Raw genomic sequence first — 27612 nt, 5'->3', positions numbered from 1 at the left:
TTTTTGCTGCAAGACTTTTCATTTCAATTCAATTAATGCAATATCATGGAAACGAATGAAAAATAGGAAAACATATGAAAAATGTCTATGTATTTATTATCTGAAAAGAAAAAATGCATGTTTTTTATATTTTAAAGGTAGGTTTTGTTTTTCCAAAGTAAAATTAAATGTTTGATGAGCCAAAGTCAACTTACTAGTCTTGAAGAGAGAGAAAGAGGTTGGAGCTTTGATGACCGAGTTTGAAGAGACTTTTGGAGAGAGTTTTTCTAATGTAGCTCACCTATTTTAGAATTTCAAAGCTGGTGAAGAGGCTGTTGGAGATGTTCTTATATTGCAAAGTTTATCCAAAGTTAAAATTTTCCAAAAGGGGTAACCATTTCCATTATATTAACTAATCCATTGACACACGTTTATAGGTGTGCCAATTGGTTCTATTTTTAATTTTTTTAATTTTAGAATTAAAAAAGATAAAATAGGTAGTTGTGTTCCATAAAAATAAGACTCATTATCTGATTTTGTTTTTATTCGTATTTTTTTTAAATATGAAAAAGTATATATTTACCATATCATCCTCATTTAATTAACATTTTCATTTCTTAACATTTGAATTAATCAAGAACATATGATATTTTGAATGTCTCAACTATTCTCGGTCTATTATTTTATATATATGAAACAACACCATCTGGTATCTTATAGTGGAGATGGAACCAAACAAAGTGACAACATAACACTCACCGTGCGCTACCCTCTCATTTTTAATCATGCATCTCCGATATCATTGGCTACAAGTTAAATCATCGCTACAAATGATTAGGCATCCATTTTATATTAGTTTCTTAACTTATGTCACTCATGAGATCATTTGCGATAATATACTTATCATTCTTTTTGTTTTTTCTCTCTTTCTAATTTTTTTTCCAAAAAGGAAGACCAAATTCATATGCGATATGATCATACAAACAGATTTGACACCAATAAAAATATCATTTTACAGAGAGTAAGACAGCACTCGAGCAATAATACCACCTTTTGTTCTTAAAAGGGAATTATTATTCGGAGTGCAAATAACAAAAAAGAGAAAAGAGATGAAAGAATGGAATCTGTAGAAAAATAAGTGGGCCTAGTCGCTTGAAAGTGCTCTGGTTGATTATTAAGTGCGCAAAATCGAAGCACACAGCCATGGCGGGAGTGACCCACTGAAGCCGCTCTTAAACTTAATTCACGATTCCGCCTCCGAGAAGTCGCACCGAGGTACAACACAATCCCCACATACATTTTCCTATTCTGCATTTGCTTATTTGTTTGGTTCCTGAGAAAATGTAAATGAAAAGGAGAAAAAAGAAAGAAGTCGTGATCTCCTTTTCTAGTCGTATTCGTTTATATGATCTCACTAAAGGCGGTTTTCAGTGCTAGTTATCCAATTACAAAAGAGACTTCATAGGCTTTCGCCTTCCCGTCAGAAAACCGAACCGATGCCTCTCTCATCTCCTCCTTATGTTCTTCCTCTCCTCTCCGTCAATCTTCAGTAGTGAAAGAAGACAGAGGTTGGTGTCTGTGGAGAAGGAAAGAAGAGGGAAAATAGACGGGTCGGCTTTGGGCTGTTTTCTTTTCTAAAGTTTTTTTAAATTTATCCTCAAAAAGTAAAGTAGACAATGAGGGGAGCAATTGATTGCTAAACTTTCTTTATGAATGTTGATTTTCCTATTTTTCTTCTGTTCATTTACAATTTCTTTTGATACTTTTTACTATAACATATAAGTGGACAATAAAGGGGAAAAAAAAAATCAGCTCATTTTTTTATTTATCAATGTTAACATTAAATGCTTAAAGCAGGGTCGTTTGATAATTATTTTAATGTTAATTTTTAGTTTTTAGTTTTTGTGCTAAAATATAAAGAATGAAACTGAGAGAGAAAATGAGATGGGAGGATGAGAGAGACGAGTAACAAAAGTGAAAACAAAAACTAAAAACTTTGTTACTCCTCTCTCTCATCCTCACTCTCATTTTCCTCTATAATTTAACACAAATAATGAAAACTAAAAACTGTATCTCTTACTCTTCTCCATCGTCTTTATTCTTTGTCTCTTCTCAATCTATCTCCCTCTTCTATCTCTTTTTGATATCTCTCCCTTTTCTCTCTACTCGATATCTGTCTCTTTATCTTGGGGATTTATATGATTTTGGTTGATGACGCAGCACAAGTAACAAAGGGTTTCAAGCGAAACCTTGGGTAACAATAAAAACTGGATTCCACCAGAAAATTAAGAGAAGCTCTCTTGGAATAATGTTATTAAAAACTAAGTTGCCAGAAACGTTAGACAAACCTGTCTAAATACACAATTCTCAACAACCCTCAACCCTTCAACTACTAGGGGAGTTATTACATAAAACTGAAAAAACAGGATTAATTTGGAGTCTTAATAACGTAACTCCTAAACTGTCCAAAACAGAATTTATTGGAAAATTAACTACCAAACTTTAACTGCAGTTTTGGAAGGCCAAACGACCTCAGAATGCCAAAATCCATCTTATATCACGGCAAAGCCGTGAGTTACACTCGTGGCGTCGTTCCCTTTCCGAAATGGTATTTTACGTCCTAATCGGAGCTTGGACGACAAATCTGCATATTCCCACTACGTCCTTTTTCTAGCTCAACCGCGATAAAATCTGCCATCTGTTCTACATCAGTTGGGCCATTAGTTTTTATGATTTATGCGATGAGATTTCTTCAAATGGTGCCTTAATTCTTGGGAATTCTATCCTTGATTTTGGTTGTATTGGAGAGTCCTTCTTTAGTCATATTATAATTGAAATTTATTTCCTATTTTTATCTTTTTAGGGTTAACATATTTTTGTACTTCTTTAAAAATACGTCCATATTGGAGAATAATACATATATGATAATTCTCATTTTGGCATGGTATTAGAGTAATACACTCATGTGCCCTGTGTTTGACCTCGCCTTGTCGTGTCCTTACCTTGTCTTTCCCCATTACCTTAACGTATTCCTATGAAGAAATAACCTATTTCTTCAATTTAAATTGATATTCCATAATTGAAATCACCTTTTATGATATCCAGTTTCGAATTTATTCTAGTGTATTTACTATTTATATAGCAAAGTTAAAAATATCCACAAGGGGTAACAATTTCCATTATAGTGGAGATGGAACCAAACAAAGTTACAATAGAAAACTCATTGGGGTCGTTTGGTACGGCGGATTGTCATGGACTGGACTAAATCCTGAGACTGTCTTTGATTAGCTCGGATTGGCCTAAGTTGGATTAAGTACTGACCTACGTTTGGTGCTGCGTTGGACTAAGAAGCTGAATTGTAAAAATAGTGAAGACCTATGTTTGGTGTTGTGTCGGACTAAAAAATAATTATTTTAATATTTAATTTTAATTATAAATAAATAAAATTCTAATATTTAATAATTAAAGGTTGCTAAAACTATTTTATCTTTTCTTCTTCTTTTTTTTTTCCTCATTTTTCTTCATTTCTTCTTCCTTTCCTTCCCAACCTGTTTCTTTTTGTTTTTTTTTTGTTTTTTCTTTCTTCCTATTTTCTTCTTCCTTCCCAAATTCCTAGGCCAGCCCTTGTTTTTTTTATACCTTTCTTCCTCTCTTCTTCTTCATTCCTTCTTAATCAACTGTCTAGATTGAAAGCTGTAACCTTTACTCTGAGAGAGAGAGAGAGAGAGAGAGAGAGAGAGAGAGAGAGAGAGTGGTCAAGGGTTTTAGGTGAGAAAAAAAGCACACAGAGAGAGAGACAGAGATAGAGGTTGAAAATTCAATACCAGTTATTTATTCCATAAGTTCAACTTGATGGCTTCTATGTCATTTTCCGGAAGAATCCTTTAATGGGTACCAATTAGTTTTTAGAATTTTTGTCAAACCACTTCAAGATTGGGAATTCATGACTTCCTTCTCTTAGTCTCATACAAGAAAGCCCACATCTCCGTTAATGGTGTCTCCCTTTACAATTGTCCTGATCGTGGTGGATGATTTCTTGGAAGGTTCAATTGGGTTTGACAGTGGTTGTTGAATTTGGGTTCAATTGGGTTGTGGTTCCATTGGGTTTGAATTAGTGGTGGTTGATTCGAGTGACTGGGTTTGAATTGGTGGTGGTTGGTTCTAGTGACTGGGTTTGACGATGGTCTATGGTGATTCTGGTGGTTTGGCTGGGTCTATGGTGGTTACAGTTCTAGGTGAAGAAGAAGAAGTTGGTTATTGTCGGACTCGCGTTCTCTGTTTAGCGAAATCAATATTTTGCGAACCATGTTTGAGGCTCGCTAAACTGGAAGGGCGAGTGAGGCTATTTGTTTACTGTTGTACTATACAATCCCATTTAATTTAGTCCCCCTCTTACCAAACATGATTTTCAAAGTGTTATTTAACAATGTCTAGGCCAGTCCAGCCTACTAAACATGCCCTGTGCGCTACCAAACAAAGTTAAAAATATCCACAAAGGGGTAACAGTCTCCAATAACAATAACTGCATCTTAATTTCCCTCCCTAACAAATATTGTAGGCATCAATTTTATACTTTCTTAAAACTAAGTTCTTAACTTGTGTCACTCATGAAATCATTTCGGATAATATGCTTTCACACTTGTTTTTTCTCTTTTTTTCTTTTTGAATATAAAAAATCCAAATTCATTTCAGATAAGATCATACAGATTTTGACACCACTAAAAATATCATTTTACAGAAAGTAAAACAATGCAATACGGTACGCTCTTTCATATTTCTCTTTTTGTAAAAGACTAATACAACCTTTTGTTTTTGTTTTTATACAAGCGAAGCGATATTAGGAAAAGAGAAATCGAATCACGTAGAGGCGATAAAGTAGCTAATGAAAAATAACTGGGCCTAATATTGGGCTGAAGACAAAGAAAATGGGCCCAGTACTGGGCTAAGGAAAATAAAGTGGGCCTAGTCCTGGACTTGAAAGATCATTATGATCATCTATCAGTCCCACGGGAGCCCTGGTTAATTAAGTGCGAGAAACAGAAGCACACAGCCATGGCGGGAAGTGACCCACGGAAGCACCTCTTCAACTTAATTCACGATTTCGCCTCCGAGAAGTCGCACGGAGGTACAGTCCCTACACACCTTTTACTATTTTGCATTCACTTATCTGTTTGGTTCCCGAGAGAATGTGGATGAAAGGGAAAAAGAAAAAAAAAAAAATCATTTTTCCCGAGAAACGTAGAAATAGGCACTAATAATTATGTACTATGAGCTCGCTAATTAAGTTCAATTCTGTTCCCGCTAGGTTTTATTGGAAATTAAACGAATAGCTTTTTCTTCGCATTCTTTGAATTTCGCTGAAATTTGAACTGGAAAACTTTGGATACACATGCTTTGAGATATGCAGAGCGAAGAGTGGTAGGTCTGAGGAAGCGAATTGAAGAGCTCCGATCTGAGCTAGAGGTTGCAAATGCAGAGCTCGAGGAAGCCAAGCGCAGCAAGGAAACTATTGAGCAAGATCTTAAAGGATACGAAGTTGAATTGCATATGAATGAAGCTACGATTCAAACGCTAGAGGTTTGTTATTTTTGCACAATGATTCTGTTCTTAATTTGATTAGGCTTTAATCGAATCTTCAATGCAGTCAAGGATTTCTCTGACTCAAGACGAGATTTCCACAGTCGGATCGGATTTGGATGCTCTTAAGGTATTTTTACTTTCTGTTTCTAGTTATTTAATTAAATATTTGTCTACTGATCCTCATTTTATGTTATTTTTGCTTGGACCTTGGAAAAGAACAAAAAAGGGGCTTCGCGGTATGAAATTTTCATCTCAATCGTTTGTTAATTATTTTCAATTTTTTAATTTTTAAAAATTCTAATTGCTTAACTTTTAATTATTTGCCATAATTGTCTACGCAGAGATGAGTTTATAAGCCAAATGTTTGAGATCAACACTCAGATAAGGTTAGCTTCATTTGAAAAGAGAAATGGTACTTGTAACAAGTTCTCAGAGCATTTTGGAATACATGGCGTATTTGTATGCCCCATTTATAGACAAATTTCACATGATTGCTGCGAGTGCTATTTCAAAAATGTTTTAGTGCCTTCCTGCAGTTACTAAGTTACTATCATACTCGTCAAAAAATTTGAATGCAGGAAGTTCCAAGAGTCAATTGCTCGAAAAATTGACAAGCTCTTGTACAATGGAAGTACAGAAGGTGATGGCTTGTGTACGCTAATCCATTAATCTATATATAGTATTGATCTCTGAACATGTGCTGTTCCATCTTATTTTATTTTCATTTGTCGAATCTTCTAGTCACTATTAACTCCTACATCTCTCTTTAAGTCTTCAATATAGATCTTTCTCAAAAGAGGAGCAAAATGATTGCATAATGTAGCTTGGGTAGAAACTAAAAGAACATTGCAATTTTGTTTCAGAAGAAGATCCCAAACTAGTGAAGGAGGAGGTTACTGAAGGTGCTTTAAGTACACTTGAAGATATGCTTGCTGGTGTAATATCTCAGACAACTGAAGTGGAAGAAGAATTCAAATCAGAACAGAACATTGAAAAGCAGGTAGGAAATCGGTCATTGAAACATTCACAACGGCTAACATTACAATTTTCTAAACGCATAGTTTGTGTTCATGTTAGTATTTCCCAGGAAAGCAACATGAAAATGACTGAATTATCTGGAACTTCTGCTTCTGCAGGTCCAGCAGGCGCTGATTGATTGTGAAAGGAAGGTATTCTTGATGGAGGAGATGTTAGAAGCAACAAAAGCATTGCAGGACTTGACAAGATATCCTTTTCAAGATTGCATTGGTTACTGAACTTAATCAATGGTTAAGCACATTATATATTATTCCTCTGGACCATGTAGAAAATTAGAATGCGAAGAAAATTGCCCATCTCATATGGTCATTAGTGATGGATCATGGTTGAATGAGTTTAAAGTAGTTCCATGGATATGAACAATTCATAAGCACAGTCAAATGCACTGCATAACAGTTGATTGCTTGAATTTTTCATCATTTGCGAAACTGCCTTAATTGAATGCAGTCCAATCCACATGAGCTATTTGTACAAGCTTCTTGGCCAGCTTTCTTCATAAAGTGAATGCCTGTTTTAGTTATAAGTAAATGTAGAAAAAGAAAAGGAACATTTGGACATTTGCAACTAATAGCCATTAAATGGTTGTTGACATTTTGAAGGTTCTTTTTCCGGTTTTCTCGGCAACTAAAAGAAATTTCATGTTCTGTAAAACAACAGAAAAGAAAAGAAGAATAGAGAATTCAATTGCTATATTGGTTTTTGTGGTTTTCTTTCTTTTTCTCTAAGTACCATATTTTGTGGGCATGATCTACATAAGTTTGGCCTTGACTGGAAACAAGCAGACTTCTGAATTGGAACAGATTTGTGCTACCGTTGGTGAGAAGTTGCAGAGGAGATGCATATGTCCCAGTTGTCATTTAGACAATGTGGGGGTCCTGGGTGGATTAATGGAGTCAAGTGAGGCAAATTAAATATTTGTAAGTAATCTACTTCATATAGCCCCACTTTATGTGTTCATTTTACCTAGCATGTAATGTACTGGAAAAGAGAACTTGAGGAACTATAAATCTACGGCACTCCTATTCAGTATCAATTACCACAGTTTGCCTTTGAATTCAATGGCATACAGGGGACTTTTTTCAACAGATGATTTCATCTCATTTCTATATTGGGGATACCGGATGCATGTTATTTACACTTAGGAATTGTTACCTGTTTGCGTACTTTATAGCATCTAACTCATATTGCCCGGTCATAAAAAGAAAAAGGAAAATCCTTAGGATGAAGAAGAAAAAAGGTCACTGGAAAGAAGATTAAAAATTTCTTGACACAATTTAGAGCACGCATGCAACAACACGATGTGCCAAAGGCTAGCTGCAATCACTGTCATCTATTTGTTCTATACATCTTGTATTATGTGTTGGTGATGCTTCTAAATCCTTTATGATCAATGATATCAATGTAGATTCGGCCTCATCATGGTTGCTCTGCTCCTGCATTGATAAATTTATTCTTACTATCCTGACAAGAAATGTAGACTTGGCCTCAAAAAAACTGAATTTATATATACTGATATAGTTTGAAATTATTAGAGAAAACTTACGGTTTCAACAGGAGGTGGTATGGTGGGAAGAATGGTATGCCTTGAAACCACTCTTGGATTAGTAGAGTTCACTACTTCTACCTGTGTAGAGAAGAGGGCAGAGACGGGCCGATGGTCAGAGAACTTACTCTCGCTACGGAAGTAGGAAAGCTGTGTCAACCCCTTTCCGTACCACAGAATTCTATCACACCTGCCACCATAATCAAATTACCTATTTAATTTTCATGTACTAAAAGAAAGAAATTTATCTTCTCGTGATCTCATCCATTATTTTTGCAAAGCCATTTATATCAAGACTCACGGGAGGCATACTGGGGGTAGACATATTAGTCTGTGCCTATCTCTTAGAACCTAGAGCCAGGGCAGGACCTCATGAATCCGTAAATTGTAACCTAAAAGAGTCCAAATATTCAATAGTTTTAAGGAAAGAGATTATGGCTAGTGTTGTGGTTGTGTCTGGGTGAGAGAACTGAAAATCTAGCCTGGCTCTTACCATGCTGGAGTCCTTTGCTTCTCTCCTGATCTGCTTGGAACCCCACCTGAGTAGCGATTGCAATTGGATGAAGAATACTTGTAGGTTGGTGCAAATTCTATAGCTCCCTCATCCCATCCCTGAAATACCCCACCATATTCTCGTTCCCTACGAAGCTGATCAAACTCTTGCAGTGCTCTCCAGTCTAGTTTCTTTATCAGCTGCCTGGCTGAATTGTCCTCCAAGTATAGCCTATAGTTGAGATCCCCAAACCAGAATATCCGACTGTTTCACAAAGAAAAAATTAGCACGTTAAGGATGACTTCCTCCATTCTTTGATAATTTGACTCAATCTTCTTCCATTGTTTAATTATTGATCCTGAAATCTGGTTAGAGTTTTACAGAATCCTGAGACTATTGGGTTTGATTATGTTGAATTCTAAATTTTGCAAATTTGTCCTTCTATCATTTTGAATTTCAGGAACTCTTATAATTGTTGGGTTGAATAGTACTCATTAGCCAACCATTTTGTGTTCTTGTGTGTGTAATTTTTTTCGGAAATGATGAAGTTTAAGAACCTTTTCTTGATTATTGCAATGATCAATGCTGAAAACCAATGACTGGAAAATTTTACTGCTACATTCTACTGGGAGGAACACGTACTCGTGTCCTAAGATGGTGAGAGGATGAGGGATATCATCATCTGCAGGAGATCGAGGGAAGGACGTTCGCCTAAAAATCTCTGAGACTTGATGGTTCCTTCTGCCTTCATCTCCTTTCTTCTCACCGGAAGCCAAATGGGCAACAACAAAGCAGAAACTAGTTCCTTCGATTGTCATGCTCACTGAAACCGAACCTTTGTTTCCCAAATAACCCATGATGCCACAGGCCACTGAACAAACTTTAACATTTGAAATGTAATACTTGCTGACCAAGTCACTTTTCATCCACACACTAATGAACACTCCTACCATCTTCTTGCTTGCCATTAGCTTGTACTTGCTGACCCCCTTTGGGTTTTCATGTTGGCTTCTTGATTGCTCTCTCATTGACGTCTTATTGTTGCTCATCCTGCTTTTCAGGTTCAAGAATTTCTCACATAGTGGTAGTTCTCACTTGGAATCGGATGCCATATAGTGTCAACCAAGGGCACCCATATCGTTGTTGAGAGTTTTCCCTATCAGCAGGTTCCAATTTCTTGCTTCGGTTGGGTCTTCGGCTCCAATTACATTTCGGGTCTTCAAAGGCACAATCTCCTGAAATCTGCAATCTAGATTGCTAAGTTGTGGCATCGGTTTATAATAATTTCTCATATCAATTAGAGAAAAAATTAAGAAACTATGAACACTATTAATTAAGTCCAGGTTTATAACATACCCAAGAACATACATGTCTGCCGCATCCTTAAGATTCAGCCACTCATCCAAATCCACCGCCAAGCTTCCTATGGGAGACTTTCCAGCAACATTCCAAGTCCCCACAAAGACTCTGAAAAATATATACCAATATGTTAAAATCCATTATGCTTAATTCCTTTTGAGATTTTTTCTTCTTTTAACAAATCACCTCAACTCAATTGTTGAAGTGCATGGATCCATTTCCATGGACTGAAAGAGAATATCATCCAAGTAATCTTCACTTTCGTCTTCACCCCCATCTGAAGAAAAAAAAATCCAGTAATCAAGCAAACACTTCAGTAGAAGACGAGGAATAAGAATAAGAAGAAGAAGAAAAGAAGTCTCCATAGGTGGAAGTAAACAAAACCTGAAACTTGACTCAGTTGATTATGGTCAGCTCTCTTGTGCTTTCCCTTGAACCACTTTCTGAACCGTCTTCTTGGATTATGATTCTCGCTGTCCATGGCTAATTACAGCGGGCTCTCGTAAGTCCATGCAACAATTACAAAAAGATAGAGCAGTAGTTGTGGACAGGCTTTGTGCAACTTCCTGTAGCTTGCCGATCGGACGAAAGCTGTTTAACTCCTAGCATGGCTGATCTGGTTCCATTTTCTGTACTGGACACAAAAACAAAACGTGGATTTAGCTGTAAAAATCATTGTATCTGCCGCCTTATACCAAAGCAATTGAAAGCCTAGAATGGGACAAACACAAGAAGCTTATACAAACTATGGCTCCAGCGGCAACCCCAAGAGAGAAGACACATACCCTAAATATAGTCAAATATGGTTAGGAATTAGGGTATATATGAAAAAGATTAAGTTCTACGTCCCCTTTGCTTGAGTATTAGGGTTGCTTGGTTGGTGCTTGTCACATTCGTCCTGTGACTTTTAGGTGACAATTAGTTGATTACATATCCTAGTCAAAGCAGGTTATATCTAGCATATAAGGTACACTTACGAATAGTTTTACTTGAGCGCCACATTAAAACTAGTCGATGTATTTTGGAACCCACTTGTATCAACGGATTTCGTTTGTGAATTCATTTGTATCGACCACTCTCAATTCATTAATCAAGAATACTACATTGATTGATTGAATAGAGGTGGATTAGTACTAATTTGGACATCACCGCTTGGGGTTTATGTATGACAAGTTGCTTTGCCAACTCTTAATAAAATCATCTCACCATCGGTCCACATGTGATACCATGGATAATGTTGGCCCGTAGCAGTAATGGCACCAGCGGCTATAGGTTTGGATTCATTGCATGAGCACATGAAATACATCGTGAGCGTGACAACAACAAAATAAAGAGGAAAAGCAAGAAAATCTACGGGTGGTAGTAATAATATTATGCAGAATAAATACATAAATAAATAAAAGAACATGGACCAAAACAGAGACCCCCTTCTGTTTTCTCTCAATTCTGGGGCTTGATTTGGACTAAGGCTCTATGACATATTTATTTATTAATTAAATTGTGTTGTTTTCATGGGTTGAGACATTCTAGCGGGAGAAGTGGATGCGATTTGAGTCTTTGCGGATACCTTTCAACCTCAAACTATAATGAGATAAAGAAGCTTCAACCCTCCTTGGGACCATTTGCGTCATGTTCACATCATTACCCCCAAAAAAAAAAATTTCCCCCCCCCCCCCCCCCCCCCCCCCAAATCTTTATATGATTGTTATTGCTGCTATGCTAGTATGCTACCCCCACAACAAAGTAGGCTTGAGGTCCCCTCCCTCCCTCCACAAGGGCATTCAAGAGGGTACACCATCACAATGGCTTGCTTATTTTTCTTGGTCGAAAGGTTCCTTCAAAAAACCAAAAAAATATTTATAAACTTTAGTAGTAGAGTTATACAACCGAAGTTTTCGGACAAGGGGCTTATAACTCACATGGTTAAAAATAAATAACCTTTGCATACGAGGTAAACAACTGAAGTTAGGAAAATTTTATCCAAATATGTTAAAATTTAAGAAGTTAATCAAAAGATACAGAGTGGAACCAAGATTCAGTTTTTTTATTCAGATACAGAGTGGAACCAACACTAAAATTTGAACTTTCGGGCATCAAAATGAACTTTAACGCCAAATTTTGACAATATAGATCAAGACACCAAACCTAAAGTTGAAACCTCCAAAATACACTCAAAACTTCTTTAAGACTACCTACAAAATACAAGATTTTAAGATTTTAAGATCAGAATGCTGATCAACAAATTTGCTGCCTCTCAAAGAACTTGTTTCCACCTTGATTCATTTCTTGCATCCGACACCAAATGCTGCCTGAACATCACAATGAAAGCTTCCACTCTCTCATTCAGGGCCTCCTTGGAAACCTCCTCTGTCTGGTCTTCAAAACCCTCTTCCTCATTCTCGACACTCGTCGATCTCTTCTTACATATTTCTTCATCACATTCTTTAACTTCTTCAACTGCTTGTTCTGATGACGGGCACCTGTAATATTCCCTTCTCTTATTTTTCGGTTCAATATTCTCGACCACTTCTGCATTGCTGTTGTTGCTGCTGCATTGTTGGTTTTGATCAAAATTTGAGGTGGAAGAAATGGGAGTGAAGAGAATGGCTAAGAGGATGAGGTTGAGCACAAGGAAAACCCATGCCCGCCATTGCTCCATGAGAAACACCGTTAATATAACACGTTGTAAACACGCCATTAACACAGCTGCTCCTGCAGTGAACAAAACTGTGTGCACAATATACTCTTGAAGCTCTCTCTCCTTTGTTACTCTCTCACTCTCTTTTCCCATCTCCATTTTGTGAATTTGATCTCTGGATATTACAAATTTACATGCCTAATGAAAATGGTGGTGATCTCTGTTGGGTTTTTATAGGACGGGGGAATGAGATTTCCAGTGGATACTTGGGGTTCACTAAAAAGCAACGGATTTTGTGGGATTTGTGAGTGCGCTTCACTGTATCACGGACCAGCTGTGATGATCAGAGAGACGTCAAGCTGCTTGGGGAGACAGCTAGACATAAATTCACCAAAGCCTGCAGGCTTTGTACCATCAGTCCAATACTTCATCAGTAACCTGCAACTCATATGATATGATTTCTCCAACTTTGGATTTTGGGCAATTGGGTTTGGCTTAAAATTTAAATTCCCGCTTGCCCAACTTTGGGACTGGGTATATTGATTTTATTTTATTTTCTGCTTGGCAGTTAAAAGTAGCACTAATTGTATAGGTAAAAAAGTTCAAAGATTTAATGGACTTGTATGATTTGAGGCAACAGTTGTTCTGTTCTGCATAGGAGAGTAGGAAGGAATATCGTACCCAATTAAAGCCGCATGCCTTTTTACTTGAATGGAAAATTGGAAAAGCAGAATTTGCCGCATGATAGAGGGGCAATGAAATTAAAAGTGATGCTCGAAAAAGCACGCCTGTTTGCTGTTTGATGCAATTCATCATCAGAAAATGACCCCACATGCCGAAATTACATCACCAGCGGCAGCAGCAGAGGCAGCAGTTAAAACAGAGAATCATTCTTTTGGTTCTTTTGGGTTTCTGCGTAATTCGATCCAATTTTTCATAAAAAGGAGAGATTTGAAATCTACAGGCTACAATTCCTTTGATGTTGAAACAGTAACCCTTTTGTTCTCAATGTTTAAGTTTCATTCAAATACAATAACCAGAGTCTAGTGCTGTGAGCAAACCCTGTTGGAATCAAACGACATTACTTCAGATTTCATATATATATTTTTTGGTGGGGCTAAAGAATCAAGTCAAGTATCTTACATTAAATGGTACCAAAATAAAATCTTTCAAAAATGACTCAGATTTTCAGAAATTACACAATTCACTATCCCATCGAAAACAATATATACGCACAGCATTCGTTTGAAACGGTACTGGTTATTATTTGTTAAATTCATTCTGTGAATTGTCTTATTTCTTCTATAAAAATGATTTGTTTACATGGTGACTTGTTTGAACCGTTGGCTGTGCTATGAGAATGAATGAGAAATAACAAGATTATAAGCATCAGCTTGAAATATGCTTCACTTGACTAAAAATGTGAACAAAACTAGAGCTTACTGAAAACCTGGAAAGGATAAGTGAGAGAGGCAGCATTTCTATTCGAAAGGAGAAATTTTGACAGGAATGGGGAGGTGTCAACCTGTCAGGTTTAGCAACTGTATCAGATTGTAAGATAGAATATCATTATGTAATTAAAACTAACAATTTTTGGATTTTACTACTGCAGATTTATAAATTTCTCTCTCTCACTCACTCTCTCCCCTGATGCAATGCAGCCAGTTGCTCGTCCAATTTCTATGGAAAATCATCTCTCAAAAATCAGTTCTGATGGCCCATCGTATCCAACTTAACACTCATCGGATAGCAGAAGCTATCATTGTTAAGACCATTTTTTCCCAGACAAGGATATGAGCTGCCAACAATAAAAGATGAAGAGATATCAATCATCCTGTAACAGTAACTTAACAAGTATTTAGACAGTGAATTTATAAAACAAAAGGTTAATAAACACCACCATATATTAAAGCACATATATGTGTCTTCAGCAATCATGTTATGGTTCTAGCCTGGGAAATAAAGCTATATAATATCTTTCTAGTCATTTGAATTAAAGACAGTGCAAAGTGATCTTTGTCCTTGCATGCTAATACAATTTCACGGATATGCAAAATAAGGTCAAGTTATTTCAGTTTTTTAGTCACATTTAAGGGAGTTAAGAAAGGGATTGTTGGAAACCAACCTGTCGAGCAACCTGAGCCAGTCGCCGGTTGTCCCTAGAAGATTCGTTCATCATCTGTGGCTCTTGTGCAATGCATTCGTTCTCTTCGATCCTCCTCTTCGAAGTGCTCCCTTCAAAAGAAGATTTTTGACCAGGGTTTCTTGAGGAATTCTTGCGCTTCCTCTGGAAAGTGTATTTGAGAAGTCTACCGTTGTCTGCACAACTAGGAGATCTATTTGATTGTTCTGATGCTTTCACGTCTTTTAATTCAGAATTCATCAATGATACTCTCACATCTTTTAATTCAGAATTCATCAATGACGCATTCACATCTTTTAGTTCAGAATTCATCAATGATAGATCAGCAGTAGCATGGTCAAATTCAGAACTTGGAGCCTCTGAATTCTCCACAATATCACTTTCCTGCAATATCAACACAGGCACATCTATCAACTCCATGTCCTTGTCTTCAGCATTCTCGCCAGCTTCAGCTTCATTAATCTCCTTCATACTCAAAGTAACACTTGTTGACCCTGATATAGGATCCATATCAATTAACGTCAACCCATGATCCAGATGGGGAAATGCCTTCATCCTTGCCTCATTCTGGGTCGTGTTTGGTCGATCTTCGTATGATTTAACACCACCATTACCTAAATAGGCAAAAGTCCTGCAGCGTGAAAGAACAGAAGACGGCTGACCAGGTTTCATAAGCTGACCAGTTGAGGTAGTAATGCCATTCTTACTATTCATTTTCCTTTTTCTTTTTCCCTTCCGAATGGTCTTAACTTCGTCCATATAATAACGGTTACTGGGCTGCAAACTTTCTTCCAACCCACTGGGAGTTCTTGTCATGTCTACATTGCCAGCTTTGACAGAGGGTTGGATGCATGCATCTTCATGGGACCTATCATTTTCATTGACTGAAGTTGGTTGCCAAGATTTCATGAGCTCACTAGGGCAATATTGGCGCGAGGTTTTGGCTTTCCCAAATCGAGTCTTTCGTCTTCTTAATGTGCGGACTTTAGAAGGCTTTTTGGTTTCTCTCACACATGCGTCATTAATTACTTCCATGCTGTTGTCCCTAATAGAGGGGGAATTACAGTTTCCTTCCTCCTTGTCACTTTCTTTGGTGCCCAACTCATTCTTCCTGTGGGAAATGTGATTGTCTACATATCCAGAAGGCAGCACCTTTTCATCAAGTAAATTTCTTTCAAAAGCACGAATTCTTTGTGTACAACCATTTCTGAGCAGCTCAGGCTCCTTACTTCCCATGATTATTGACGCAAGGTCAGAGTCAGGGGCGTAAAATTTATCCAAATCAGAAACACTCAACTGCTCACTTTGTTTCATTTCATTACAGCATTTGTGGTCAATACCTCTACTCACTGGGATGTTGTCCAGGCCAGAAGTTGGAACAATTTCATGTCCTGAACCTAGACGAGAGAGTAAGATGGGCTTAGGTGTTGGACTTTCGGAAAATGATGCATCTTCCCTTGTGATTTGTCTATCCAAAGGCTTCACTTGGTTGCTATTTACCCTGTCCAATTCACTCCATACTTGTTTCAACTCTGATCTTGATGAGAAGCATAGAATGGGATTATAATGTTCGATATATTATTCCACAACTAGGTTTACAGCTTTATACAATGATTCAGTCAATAGTATCCTAAACTATCACCTATAACCAAGGCTTGATCAGAGACTAAATAAGGAAGCAAATAACTACAGTATCAATTTACAATATTGCCTAATTAATGGAGGTATCTTCCTTAACACTCCCCCTCAAGTTGGAGTGTATGTTAATGACACCCAACTTGCTAAGTAAGACTTCAAACTGCGTTGAACTCAACGGCTTGGTGAATATATCAGCTGGTTGATCACTTGTCCTTATGTAAGCCGTGCGTATCATTCCTTCTTGAATCTTCTCTCGTACTAGATGACAATCGATCTCTATGTGCTTCGTTCGTTCATGGAAAACAGGATTTGAAGCGATGTGTAATGCCGCTTGATTGTCACAAAACAGGTTGGCTGGTTGTGGGTGTTTCACTCCTAGATCTTTCAGAATATTCTTCAGCCATATGATTTCACAACATGTGGTGGCCATAGAACGGTATTCAGCCTCTGCACTAGAACGAGATATAGTTGTTTGTTTCTTAGTTTTCCAGGAAATAGGTGCTTGACCAAGCAAAACACAGTACCCCGTTATCGACCTTCTAGTATCTCTACATCTAGCCCAATCGGCATCACAAAATGCTTGTAATTGTAATGAACCCGTGGAAGGGAGAAAAATTCCTTGTCCAGGTGCTTGTTTAATGTACTTGAGGACCTTGTGTGCAGCCTCAAGATGTGGTTGCCGAGGTTTCTCCATGAATTGACTTAGCATGTGGACAGCATAAGCCAAGTCAGGCCTTGTTATTGTCAAGTATATTAACCTGCCCACAAGCCTTCTATATGATGAAGGATCATTCAACACCTTTCCTTCCATTTGTGTGAGAGACAAATTTTGATCCACAGGAAACCGTGAAGGCTTAACTCCTAGAAACCCAGCATCATCCAATATTTCTAGTGCATATTTTCGTTGACATAGGGTAATTCCACGCTTTGATCGTGCAACTTCTATGCCCAAGAAATATTTGAGTTGCCCCAAGTCTTTCAATTTGAAATGGTGAGATAGAAATTGCTTGGTTTCTTCAATTTCATGCAGATTATTCCCTGCTAGTATCACATCATCAACATAGACTAGTAAAGCAATGAAGTTACCATGACGACTTCGGACGAATAATGAATAGTCGGACCATGATTGATGAAATCCAGCAGCCTTGAGAGCATTGGACAACTTGATGAACCATTGTCTCGAAGCTTGCTTTAAACCGTAGAGGGATTTATTTAATTTGCATACTCGAGTCTCCCCCTTTCGTCCGAAACCAGGGGGCAAGGTCATGTATACATCCTCTTCGAGATCACCATTTAAAAAAGCATTGTTCACATCCAGTTGATGGAGGTGCCAACCTTGCACAGCAGCCACGCTAAGGAGCACGCGAACTGTGGTTAACTTAGCCACCGGAGCAAAAGTTTCACGGTAATCAACACCTTCAATTTGACTGTAACCTTTTGCAACGAGGCGTGCTTTGTACCGTTCAAGAGTGCCATCAGGTTTGAGCTTAATTTTGTAAACCCATTTACAGCCAATGGGACGTTTATGCAACGGCAAAGGCACGAGGGTCCATGTATGATTGGCCTGAAGGGCAGCAATTTCATGCTGCATGGCAGCACACCAGTTTGGATCTCGGACAGCCTGCGAGAAACTAGTGGGTTCCTTAAGGAGGGTGAGATTAGCGGTATAGGCTTTATGGTGGGGTGAGAGACGATCATAAGATAAATAAGTGGAGAGAGGATGGGAAGTACCTGACGAAGACTGAACCACGTTCGTAGAAGATGTGGGAGCAGACCGGGACGGGAGAGAGACCTCGATATGAAAGTCCTGCAAAAAAGAAGAGGGTTTGGTAGGTCGTGTTCCACGTCGGGGTGGGGTTGGCAGGACGGTTGGCGAAACGGGTGGTAGGCTGAGGGGTGTAGGGTCCGGAGACGAAGGAGGCACAGGGATGGATGTAAGTGCCGAAGAGGGGGAAGGTGAAGGTAGGGAAGCGATAGGGGAAATTGGAGAGGAAGGTGCAGGGGGATCGTGTGACATAGGAGATGGGGCAGGAAAAGAGTCCAGATCAAAGTACGACAGGGAGGCGGGTGGATTGGGGGATTGGTTATGAGCAGCGGAAACATCGGAGTGATAAGGGAATTGGTCTTCAAAAAAAATCACGTCCCGTGAGACAAACACTTTGTGGAGTTGGAGATCAAATAACCGATAGCCCTTTGTACCATATGGGTAGCCAAGGAAGACACAACGACGGGCACGGGGATCAAATTTTGAAGGTTTGTGTGCGTGAGTGGAAGCAAAACACAAACAGCCAAAGACTCGTAAATGTGAGTAATTGGGTGCTTTGTGGAACAATTGTTCATAAGGTGTTTTCCCGTGAAGAAGGGGTGTGGGTGTGCGATTAATAAGATAGGCTGAAGCAAGGATGGCGTCCCCCCAAAAACATTTTGGCATGTTGGCTTGAAAGAGTAGAGCTCGGGCAACATTGAGTAAATGGCGATGCTTACGTTCAGCAACACCATTTTGTTGTGGTGTGTGAACGCAGCTAGTTTGATGGATGATACCTTGTGTGGCATAAAAACTGGCAAGGTTAAATTCGGGACCATTATCGCTTCGAATCATTTTGACTTTGGTGTCGAATTGAGTTTCGACCAAATGGATGAATTGTACAAGGAGCTGTTGTGTGTCAGATTTGTGTTTCATCAAATAAATCCATGTGCTCCTACTGTAATCATCAACGATAGTAAGAAAATATTTTGCACCAGAAATAGAAGGGACATGATACCCCCCCCAGATATCAACATGTATCAATTCAAAACATGATTTAGTGGATATAGAACTCAATGAAAATGGTGCTCTTGTTTGTTTGGCTAATGGGCAGATGACACACTTAATAGAATCACAAGATTTATGTTGAAAACAAGGAAATAACTTGGAAACAGTTTGTGATGGATGTCCTAGACGTTGATGCCAAAGGTGATGGTTGGATGTTTGAATGGCATTGCATGTTCCTTTCTTTGGTGGATCGAGATAGTATAGTCCCTCCCGTTCAATTCCCGTCCCAATCATCTTCCCCGAGCGTAGGTCCTGTGTGACACAAACTTGTTTTAGGAAGATGGTAATATAAAGGGAATCATGTGCAAGCTTGCTAATGGATATCAAATTTAATTTGAAAAATGGTACACACAAAACATTATTGAGCACAAGGTTGGGAGAGAAGACAACTTGTCCAATGTGGGTAACTGTGGCAAGGGAACCAGTGGGTAGTTCTACGGTATGGTTTGCAACAGACCTCGACGACGTGAGACAATGAGGACTGCAAACAATATGGTCCGTTGCACCACTATCCAAGATCCAAACATTTGTTATGCCATTATACATGAAGGAAAAAGCTTTACCTGAAAGTTCTTCATTATTCGAAGAATTACCAACTTGATTTGCAAAGGAGGATCTGTTTTTGCTCAACATTGCGAGCATCTGCTTGCAATCTTCTTGAGAAAAAGGAAAGTTTGGCATAGGAAAGTTTGGCATCCCGTCCTTTTTTTCGTGCACGGCAACTTGGTTACCCTTGGAAGTGGATGAGCGACTTTGTTCAGCTTCAGCAGCCGCTTTGCGTTTGCGGCAATATTCGAAGGAATGACCTTTCCACCCACAGAAGGTGCACTTGAGATGAGCACGGCAGTTTTGGGTGCTGTGATTTGTCTTGTTACATTTTCCACAGCGAAGACCACCATCCTCTGGTGCAGTTTCTCGGCCACTATTCTTCACAGCAAAAGCTGCCGCTTCAGAAGAGGGAGTATGCTTTCCACTTGAGATTTCTGCTTGTCTCTCATGGCGAAGAACAAGAGAGTAGGCCTTGTTCACTGTGGGTAAAGGCTCAAGAAGAAGGGTATTACTACGAACAGTGGAATAGGAATCATTTAAACCCATGAGAAATTTCATTGTTTTCTGGGTTTCAACATAAGAAGTGATTTCCTTCTTTGTATCACAACTACATGCAGGGATGGAGCACAGCACGTCACGTTCGTCCCATAGGCCTTTTAATTTGGTGAAATATGAACTCACCGTCATGTTACCTTGCACACAGTCATGAATCTCGTTTTCTATGTGAAACAATTGAACGATATTCACATGAGAAAACCTTTCTTGCAAATCGAGCCACATTTGCCGTGCATCCTTGCAGTTGATAACGCTACCTGAAATTTCTTTTGACATGGATCCTAAGAGCCACGTCTTAACCAAGTTATTGCATCGATTCCATTGCTGCAATTCTTCATGTTCATCTTCATTTGGCTTCTTGACCGTCCCATCAACAAGCCCTAATTTGTTTTTGACCGTTAAGGCCATGGTCATGGATTGAACCCATGTACTATAATTGTCTTCCACCAATGACTGTGGCACAAGTACTGCACCAGGCTGGTCCGAATAGTGGAGATAGAGTGGATGATTAGGACTCTCCCACCTTGAACGCGAAGTCATGCCTGAGGAGGTTGACTTCATGTCTGCGCTATCAACCATGGCTATGTTTGCTAGGTTGTTTTGGGTGTTTGTGTGTTTGCTTTTATTTTCCCAGATATCTATTGCTCTGATACCATGATGAGAAGCATAGAATGGGATTATAATGTTCGATATATTATTCCACAACTAGGTTTACAGCTTTATACAATGATTCAGTCAATAGTATCCTAAACTATCACCTATAACCAAGGCTTGATCAGAGACTAAATAAGGAAGCAAATAACTACAGTATCAATTTACAATATTGCCTAATTAATGGAGGTATCTTCCTTAACAGATCTCAAATCAGTTATGATATCCTCTGCCTCTTGGAGCTGTGCTTCAAGCTCATCAATCCTTCTTTGTTGGCTCGAGGATGTTATCTCTGCTTCACTTGTCTATAAATTGAATTGTAGGTAAATGCAGTATAAGAGCAGGCACTTATGGTAACTACAATGAGTGAGTAATCAGTCGAAATTCCATAAGTTATACACGACACTCTTGTATCATTCAATGTGCACATGGGTTTATTACAAAGAGAATCAAAAGAACCTCCTAGCAATACCAGACAAGGCACAAGTGGTATATCACAGGAATTTCAAAATGTGGAGATTGGTTAAGCCAAACAGTATGGTGAATATGTTTGGGCTAACGTTCACTGTAAACATTAACAAAGAGAAATGGCAGAAGCTTATTCAGAACGGTAACATTGTCAGCATAACTGTATAACTAGTAATTAGCATATGGAAACACTTTCTCGCTGTTCAGAAATGCAATTGCTTTAACAGCAGACGCAAAGACACACAATTTCAAAGTGAAGCTTCTTCAAAGTTCAAAATAAAAATGGCTTCTTTCGCGACAGTGAATGCAATTACAAAAAACACATTCACATTCAATGCAAACTAAATTACCAAGATTCATGAAACCTTCTTTCCAAACAAGACCAGAATCGGATCATAAAAACTAGTAAAAGAAAAATAAAAAGAACAAAACTTTCGAGGATGCAAAATTTGAAAAAGAAAAAGCAAACCTTGGAATCGATCATTTGCTTTAAGCGGAGAAGCACGCGAAGCGACTCGTCTTTGGTAGAACGCAGATCGTGCTGAAAGCGAAGAGCTTTGTGCTCCGACGCCATTACTCTCGCCGCTGCCTCCTTCGCTGTATTCAGAATAATCTCCGCGTACGCCTTCTTCAGAGCCACCATTTTCTGCATCGTCAACAAAACAAAAATTGAATAAGCAAATAAACACTGATTTTTGAAAACAAAGACCTGAAATTGAGACGGTGTAGTGGCGGCGAAGGTGGTGGAGCCGTCAGTGGTAGTGGTGGTTAGGAAAAAAAGGTTCTTTTTGGAATATCACCTGTGCCTCGTCTTCCATTTTCTCTTCGGGGCCAACGAACTAGTGAACTAGTGAACTAGTGAACTAGTGAGAGTGGCCTAGAGAGAGAAAAGGGGAGGTTATTGGTTATTTGGTCATGTTTTCCCCTTCGGTTGATAGCTGTACAGTGTGTGCCTTTGTCTGTTAGGAAACTGAAAGTCTGTTCTCTCTCAAATGTTACGTAATTACCCCTCAACTAGGCTTTGAATTACGATACTGACACTGGGCCTTCTCGCGTTCCCGTTCCGTTATGATAAGGACAGGAGGTCTTGGAGAGAGAGGCTTTGAAATTGAAGACGATATCGGAATCGTAGTTGAACTCTTTTCATGATGTCGTACGATTCGGGGTTGGTTTGGTCATTTTCTACTGCTGAAGGCGCGCAGAGGATGGATGGGGGTGCCCACCGAGAACATAAATGCCTTTTCTGGAGGATAAAAAAGACGCGGGTCGCGTTTCTTTAGTAAACGCGCGGTCATGCAAGGATACGTTCAATTTTTTAAAATTTGAAAACACTGAGCAGCAGGAGGAGGAGGAGGAGGAGGAGGAGGAGGAGGAGGGGCGTGGCGTCATGTCTCATCTCTGGTGTTGCTGTATGTTACGTTTCGTGTTGGTGTGTGATCCAACGTTTGGCAGACAACCAGCACATCAGGATATTATTGGGTCTCTGTTATTTATTGGGCTTTAGATGTTGAGATTGAGCTTGATTTTATGGGCCAAATTGTGGACTGAGCAAGCTATTGGGTCAGGAAAAATAAGCATGTTGGAAAACATATGATTTGGTGTTTATTTTTTATTTTTTATCGAACTGTTCTAATTTATCGGAGTGCAATTCGAACTTGGTTGTAAGAAAACATGCATACTGTCATAACTAACTGATCTAATCTACAATTACTAGCATTTGGTGCCTCTTAACTGGATTACATTCTAGTCTACTGTTCATATGGTAAGAATGGAGAAAACTTTAGGAGTGGTAACCGTTTCATTTTTAGTTTTTAATTTTTTAGTTTCGTAATTTTCGACATTTCCTATTAAGAAAGGAGATAGCATACTAAACTCACACACACACTACAAGAATGCTAGAATTCAAATCCACAATCTTTCCTGAGAGAGCAATTGTTCCAAATCACTATATCAGTGAGTCTTTTATCAATATCGTATTTCTTAACAATGCGCATATCAAAAATTATGTGAATTTGTAAGACACAAGTGAATCTAAATTTTTCTTCACAAATATAGGATTTACTGGAAAAAAAAAAAAAAGGAACATATTTTTCTGTACCATTGAAAGGTGTATAAGAAAAATGTTTGATGAATATAGAAATAGTAAAAAATTCCAACCCAGTCTAAAAGCTAGTGTGGAAAAGCTAGTGGCGGTCAAAGATGCATATTCCAACAGTCTGATTGGCTGCGCACTAAAGGCCAATCGTGATGATAAAATAGAATTAATTATGAACTAACGAACGAATTAGAGAGTTAATAAACAAAAGATTACGGTATTGATTTCGGGTGCAGTAGGCAGCCCCTGTAGGCTGTAGGTGGACGACCTAACTCAAAAAAAAAGCATCTGGTCAAATAAACCCTCAATTGAAAACATCAAAGCTTCAATTAGTCAAATAATTAATCAAAATCCGTAGTCCAATTGTCAATCTCCATCATACACTCAGAAAATTGAATTCAGGGATTCATTTACTTTATGAAAAAATTGAAAACCCATTCAACCAAATTTCCATGCGACTGTTTGCCTGGGCCTGGTAGTGGTAAGTGGTAATTTCCCACATCCAACACACGGAAGAAGAGAAGTCAATGGCCCCTTCCCTTTGAGACTTTTCCAATCAGATTCAGAGTACTTGCAAATTTGATAAGTCCTTGGAGTCTTTTAGACCTCAAACACGCACAACCCATCATTTGTTCCATAGCGAATTGCTTGAAGATCCTTGCTTTTTTCAATATGATTGGCTCAATGTCTAGCGTAACTGTTAGGATATGGATTGCCATATTGTTCTTGAGCTGTGCTTGTTATTGTTCTTATGGGGCTGTGGTTGAGGACGATGTGAAGTGCCTTCAGAGCCTTAAGCAATCTCTGAAAGACCCACTTGGAAAGCTGGTCTCTTGGGATTTCAGGAACACGTCTGTGGTTTCCATGTGCAAGTTTGTGGGAGTTACCTGCTGGAACGATCGAGAGAACCGCATATTAAACCTTGAGCTCAGAGACATGGAGCTTTCTGGTGCTATTGCGAAGGACATAGAGTACTGTTCTAGCCTTCAGAATCTGGATCTTGGAGGCAACAAGCTTTCTGGGTCGATCCCTCCTGATATTTGTACTTGGTTGCCGTTTTTGGTGACCTTGGACTTTTCCAACAATGATTTCTCAGGCTCAATCCCAACTGATCTGCAACACTGTAAGTACCTGAACAATCTGATCCTTTCGGATAATAAGCTTTCTGGGACTATACCTTATGAATTTTCTAGCTTGGGTAGGCTCAAGAAGTTTTCAGTGGCCAATAACAAGTTGACTGGTACTATACCTGCTTTTTTAGACCATTTTGATAAGGCTGATTTTGCTGGGAATAGTGGGCTTTGTGGAGGGCCTCTTGGGTCAAAGTGTGGTGGGTTGAGTAAGAAGAATCTTGCTATTATAATTGCTGCTGGGGTGTTTGGTGCCGCGGCTTCTTTGTTGTTGGCTTTGGGGCTATGGTGGTGGTACCATTTGAGGTTGAGCAAGAAGAGGAAGGGAGGTTATGGGGTTGGAAGAGAAGATTGGGCTGAGAGGTTGAGGGCTCACAAGCTTACTCAAGTTTCCTTGTTTCAGAAACCCCTTGTGAAGGTTAAGTTGGCTGATTTGATGGCGGCTACGAATAATTTCAGCCCCGAAAATGTGATCATTTCATCTAGAACAGGGACTACTTATAAGGCTCTACTTCCTGATGGGTCGGCTCTGGCAATTAAGCGGCTTAGTACTTGTAAGCTTGGTGAGAAGCAATTTCGGTTGGAGATGAACCGTTTAGGACAGCTTAGGCATCCGAATTTGGTACCCCTTTTGGGGTTTTGTGTCGTGGAGGAGGAGAAGCTTCTGGTTTATAAGTACTTGTCAAGTGGGACTTTGTATTCTTTGTTGCATGGAAGTGGTTCTGGATTGGATTGGCCAGCTAGATTTAGGATTGGTTTAGGTGCTGCAAGGGGACTTGCTTGGCTTCACCACGGTTGTCAGCCTCCAATTATGCACCAGAACATATGCTCAAATGTGATCCTCCTTGACGAGGATTTTGATGCTAGGATAATGGATTTTGGGTTGGCAACGCTTACGGCTTCTGATTCTAATGAAAGCAGTTTTGTTAATGGAGACTTGGGAGAGCTTGGCTATGTAGCTCCAGAATATCCAAGTACTATGGTTGCTTCACTGAAAGGGGACGTTTATGGATTGGGAATAGTGCTTCTGGAACTGGCAACTGGGCAAAAGCCACTAGAAGTCACCACTGTTGAGGAAGGATTTAAGGGTAATGTGGTGGATTGGGTAAATCATCTAACAAATTCTGGTCGAACCAAGGATGCCATTGATAAAGCTCTCTGCGGAAAAGGGCACGATGAGGAAATTTTGCAATTTCTGAAAGTTGCTAGTAATTGTGTTGTTTCTCGGCCCAAGGACAGGTGGTCTATGTACCAGGTTTACCATTCATTGAAGAGTATGAACAAAGACAACAGTTTCACTGAGCAAGATGATGAGTTTCCTTTGATTTTTCGCAAGCCGGATAAAGATTCAGCTTAGGTTTGAATCAAAGAGGGGAGAGGGATGGCAAATGGTTACAGACTTTCATCTTGAGGTAAGTTCTCATAGGTTCATATGTAAATGGTGTGTGATCTCCCCTATTTTTTAGTATAGCTGTATAATACGATAAACTACCAAAACAGTACGGTCCTGCATCCCAATAAATTATTTGTTTGCCCTTTGTTATATGAAACAATACTCAAATGAGGTCCAGTGATATTTACAATATGCTTCCCTGATTTTGCCCATAAAAATTTGGTGTGAAAGATGACAAATGGAACTTTAATGTAATACAACAGTATAGCAACTCGAAGATTCCTTGCCTTGTAGGGTCTTATCTACCCAATCTCTTTGAAATTTTGCTATTTTACTACTTTAACAGGGTATTGTTTGTTTTGTTTTTCCTTCTAATAATCAGATTCAATGCACTCTTAAAGAAATTAACCCTGTTTATGAATATGATCAATTTATGTCTTGGCTAGAAGAACCAATGGATAGCTTATAGGCCTGTACTGAATAATTGATAGAACTGAGCCTGAACTATTGCTAGGCCAGAACTGAACAAACAACCCAGACCTATGTAGAATCACATATGATATGAACCTGATCACAGTAACTTTTAATCTTGTTGTCCTGTCACGAGGATTTCAAATTATCCAAGACTTAGATTCTAAACCGATGACTTTGGTTTCTCAAAAAACCTCTGTTTTCTTCTTCTGATGGTGATGACTTTGGTTTTCTCAAACATTGTCAAGGAAATTGTTTCTTTTTCTGATGAGCTTTCTGTTTATGAGACACGAAGTAACATGTCCACTATTTTGTTCCTCTATAATTTCGATCAAGAGAACTAATACTAAGATATTCACAGAAACTTTACCTCAGCTGTATCATTCCGTTTTCCCGACAATGCTAGTTTCCTCTGCATCATATACACACACATGCACAAACACAAACACAGTCAGAGTCAGCATATAATTTGTTTGAGCCACGGAATACAGTTACCTGTTATTGACTAGTTGTGTAATCCTTACCACTAGAATCAAAGTGGGATGATACTTTTCATAAGGCCAACTTTACGTTCACGCTCAAATTGACCAGCCCAAGAAAGTTTTGTGCAGCATTGCATGCCAAGTCTAACTTGTAGGCTTAGGTCACCACCACCAGCATATTCAGCACGGCAACATTTAGATTTAAGTTTCATCACTGATAGGAGGAGATGAGATAGGCCATTATAGATATGAATAAGCCAAATACGAATTTCAAAAGTCAACACTCTCGAGGAAGGAATAGTCGATGAAAAAGATGCTATTATGTCGCCCCCGTTTGGTTGCTTGGACTGGACATGATTGAGACTGAGCCAGTCCCGGTCCAGTGCTATGCTATGGAGTTTCACCACTCTAGATAAGACTTGTAAGCTACAAACAATGTTGGACTCTTGTCCAATTTAATATGTCTAGTCCATTCCCAATATTTATAAATTCTCCAAACACCGGGACATTAGTCAAATTTAATTTTTATAGTACAATTCAGTCCGAGCCACCAAACGAGCTCAGCAATGGAGTTTAATGGAAGTGATGCAATGAC

At 38.8% G+C, this 27612-nt stretch overlaps 5 protein-coding genes across 7 annotated transcripts; 2 read left to right on the top strand and 3 right to left on the bottom strand.

Moving 5' to 3' along the window:
- Nucleotides 4994–9996, top strand: LOC18782063 (polyamine-modulated factor 1-binding protein 1). 3 transcript variants are annotated; one of them, XR_002270988.1, is made up of 10 exons: nucleotides 4994–5104; nucleotides 5387–5556; nucleotides 5624–5686; nucleotides 5776–5795; nucleotides 5901–5945; nucleotides 6138–6199; nucleotides 6423–6559; nucleotides 6696–6784; nucleotides 7380–7514; nucleotides 9695–9996. XR_002270988.1 is itself a non-coding variant. In XM_020561109.1 (10 exons), exons 1-9 carry the CDS (start codon nucleotides 5032–5034, stop codon nucleotides 7506–7508), a joined length of 792 nt encoding a protein of 263 aa, XP_020416698.1. In that variant the 5' UTR covers nucleotides 4994–5031; the 3' UTR covers nucleotides 7509–7514; nucleotides 9695–9996. The 3 variants fall into 3 exon arrangements, 2 of the variants coding, with proteins under 2 accessions (XP_020416698.1, XP_020416699.1); XM_020561109.1 differs by having other exon boundaries at nucleotides 7376–7514; XM_020561110.1 differs by lacking the exon at nucleotides 9695–9996 and having other exon boundaries at nucleotides 7380–7680.
- On the bottom strand, nucleotides 7822–10709 carry LOC18783584 (type I inositol polyphosphate 5-phosphatase 4). The gene is given in 10 exon segments (XM_020561111.1): nucleotides 7822–8030; nucleotides 8141–8330; nucleotides 8634–8897; nucleotides 9276–9667; nucleotides 9712–9749; nucleotides 9752–9775; nucleotides 9778–9875; nucleotides 9990–10100; nucleotides 10179–10269; nucleotides 10377–10709. Coding segments are annotated over 10 exon segments (1428 nt in total). The 5' UTR covers nucleotides 10474–10709; the 3' UTR covers nucleotides 7822–7907.
- Nucleotides 12027–13043, bottom strand: LOC18783206. The gene has a single exon (XM_007216878.2). The coding sequence runs from the start codon at nucleotides 12787–12789 to the stop codon at nucleotides 12247–12249; it is 543 nt and encodes a 180-aa protein (XP_007216940.1). The 5' UTR covers nucleotides 12790–13043; the 3' UTR covers nucleotides 12027–12246.
- On the bottom strand, nucleotides 14085–22772 carry LOC18783615. The gene is made up of 5 exons (XM_020561137.1): nucleotides 22247–22772; nucleotides 21916–22092; nucleotides 21186–21283; nucleotides 14756–16310; nucleotides 14085–14428 (listed from the first exon to the last, which is right to left on the bottom strand). The coding sequence occupies exons 1-5, from the start codon at nucleotides 22262–22264 to the stop codon at nucleotides 14396–14398; spliced, it is 1881 nt and encodes a 626-aa protein (XP_020416726.1). The 5' UTR covers nucleotides 22265–22772; the 3' UTR covers nucleotides 14085–14395.
- Nucleotides 23716–26365, top strand: LOC18784215 (inactive LRR receptor-like serine/threonine-protein kinase BIR2). The gene has a single exon (XM_007216909.2). The coding sequence runs from the start codon at nucleotides 24214–24216 to the stop codon at nucleotides 26026–26028; it is 1815 nt and encodes a 604-aa protein (XP_007216971.1). The 5' UTR covers nucleotides 23716–24213; the 3' UTR covers nucleotides 26029–26365.

Source organism: Prunus persica, chromosome G3 (genome assembly GCF_000346465.2).
Source record: "Prunus persica cultivar Lovell chromosome G3, Prunus_persica_NCBIv2, whole genome shotgun sequence".
Lineage (NCBI taxonomy): Eukaryota > Viridiplantae > Streptophyta > Magnoliopsida > Rosales > Rosaceae > Prunus > Prunus persica.
This window is presented reverse-complemented; position numbering and strand designations above follow the sequence as displayed.

Coding starts and splice junctions, on each gene's coding strand:
- LOC18782063 (XM_020561109.1), top strand. CDS start 5,032: ATGGCGGGAAGTGACCCACGGAAGCACCTCTTCAACTTAATTCACGAT. Junction 5,796..5,900: donor AACAAAAAAGGGGCTTCGCG/GTATGAAATTTT, acceptor TTGTCTACGCAG/AGATGAGTTTATAAGCCAAA. Junction 6,200..6,422: donor GTACAATGGAAGTACAGAAG/GTGATGGCTTGT, acceptor ATTTTGTTTCAG/AAGAAGATCCCAAACTAGTG.
- LOC18783206 (XM_007216878.2), bottom strand. CDS start 12,789: ATGGAGATGGGAAAAGAGAGTGAGAGAGTAACAAAGGAGAGAGAGCTT.
- LOC18783615 (XM_020561137.1), bottom strand. Junction 16,311..21,185: donor GATATCATAACTGATTTGAG/ATCTGTTAAGGA, acceptor CTTCTCATCAAG/ATCAGAGTTGAAACAAGTAT. Junction 14,429..14,755: donor TGGCTCAGGTTGCTCGACAG/GTTGGTTTCCAA, acceptor TATTGTTGGCAG/CTCATATCCTTGTCTGGGAA.
- LOC18784215 (XM_007216909.2), top strand. CDS start 24,214: ATGATTGGCTCAATGTCTAGCGTAACTGTTAGGATATGGATTGCCATA.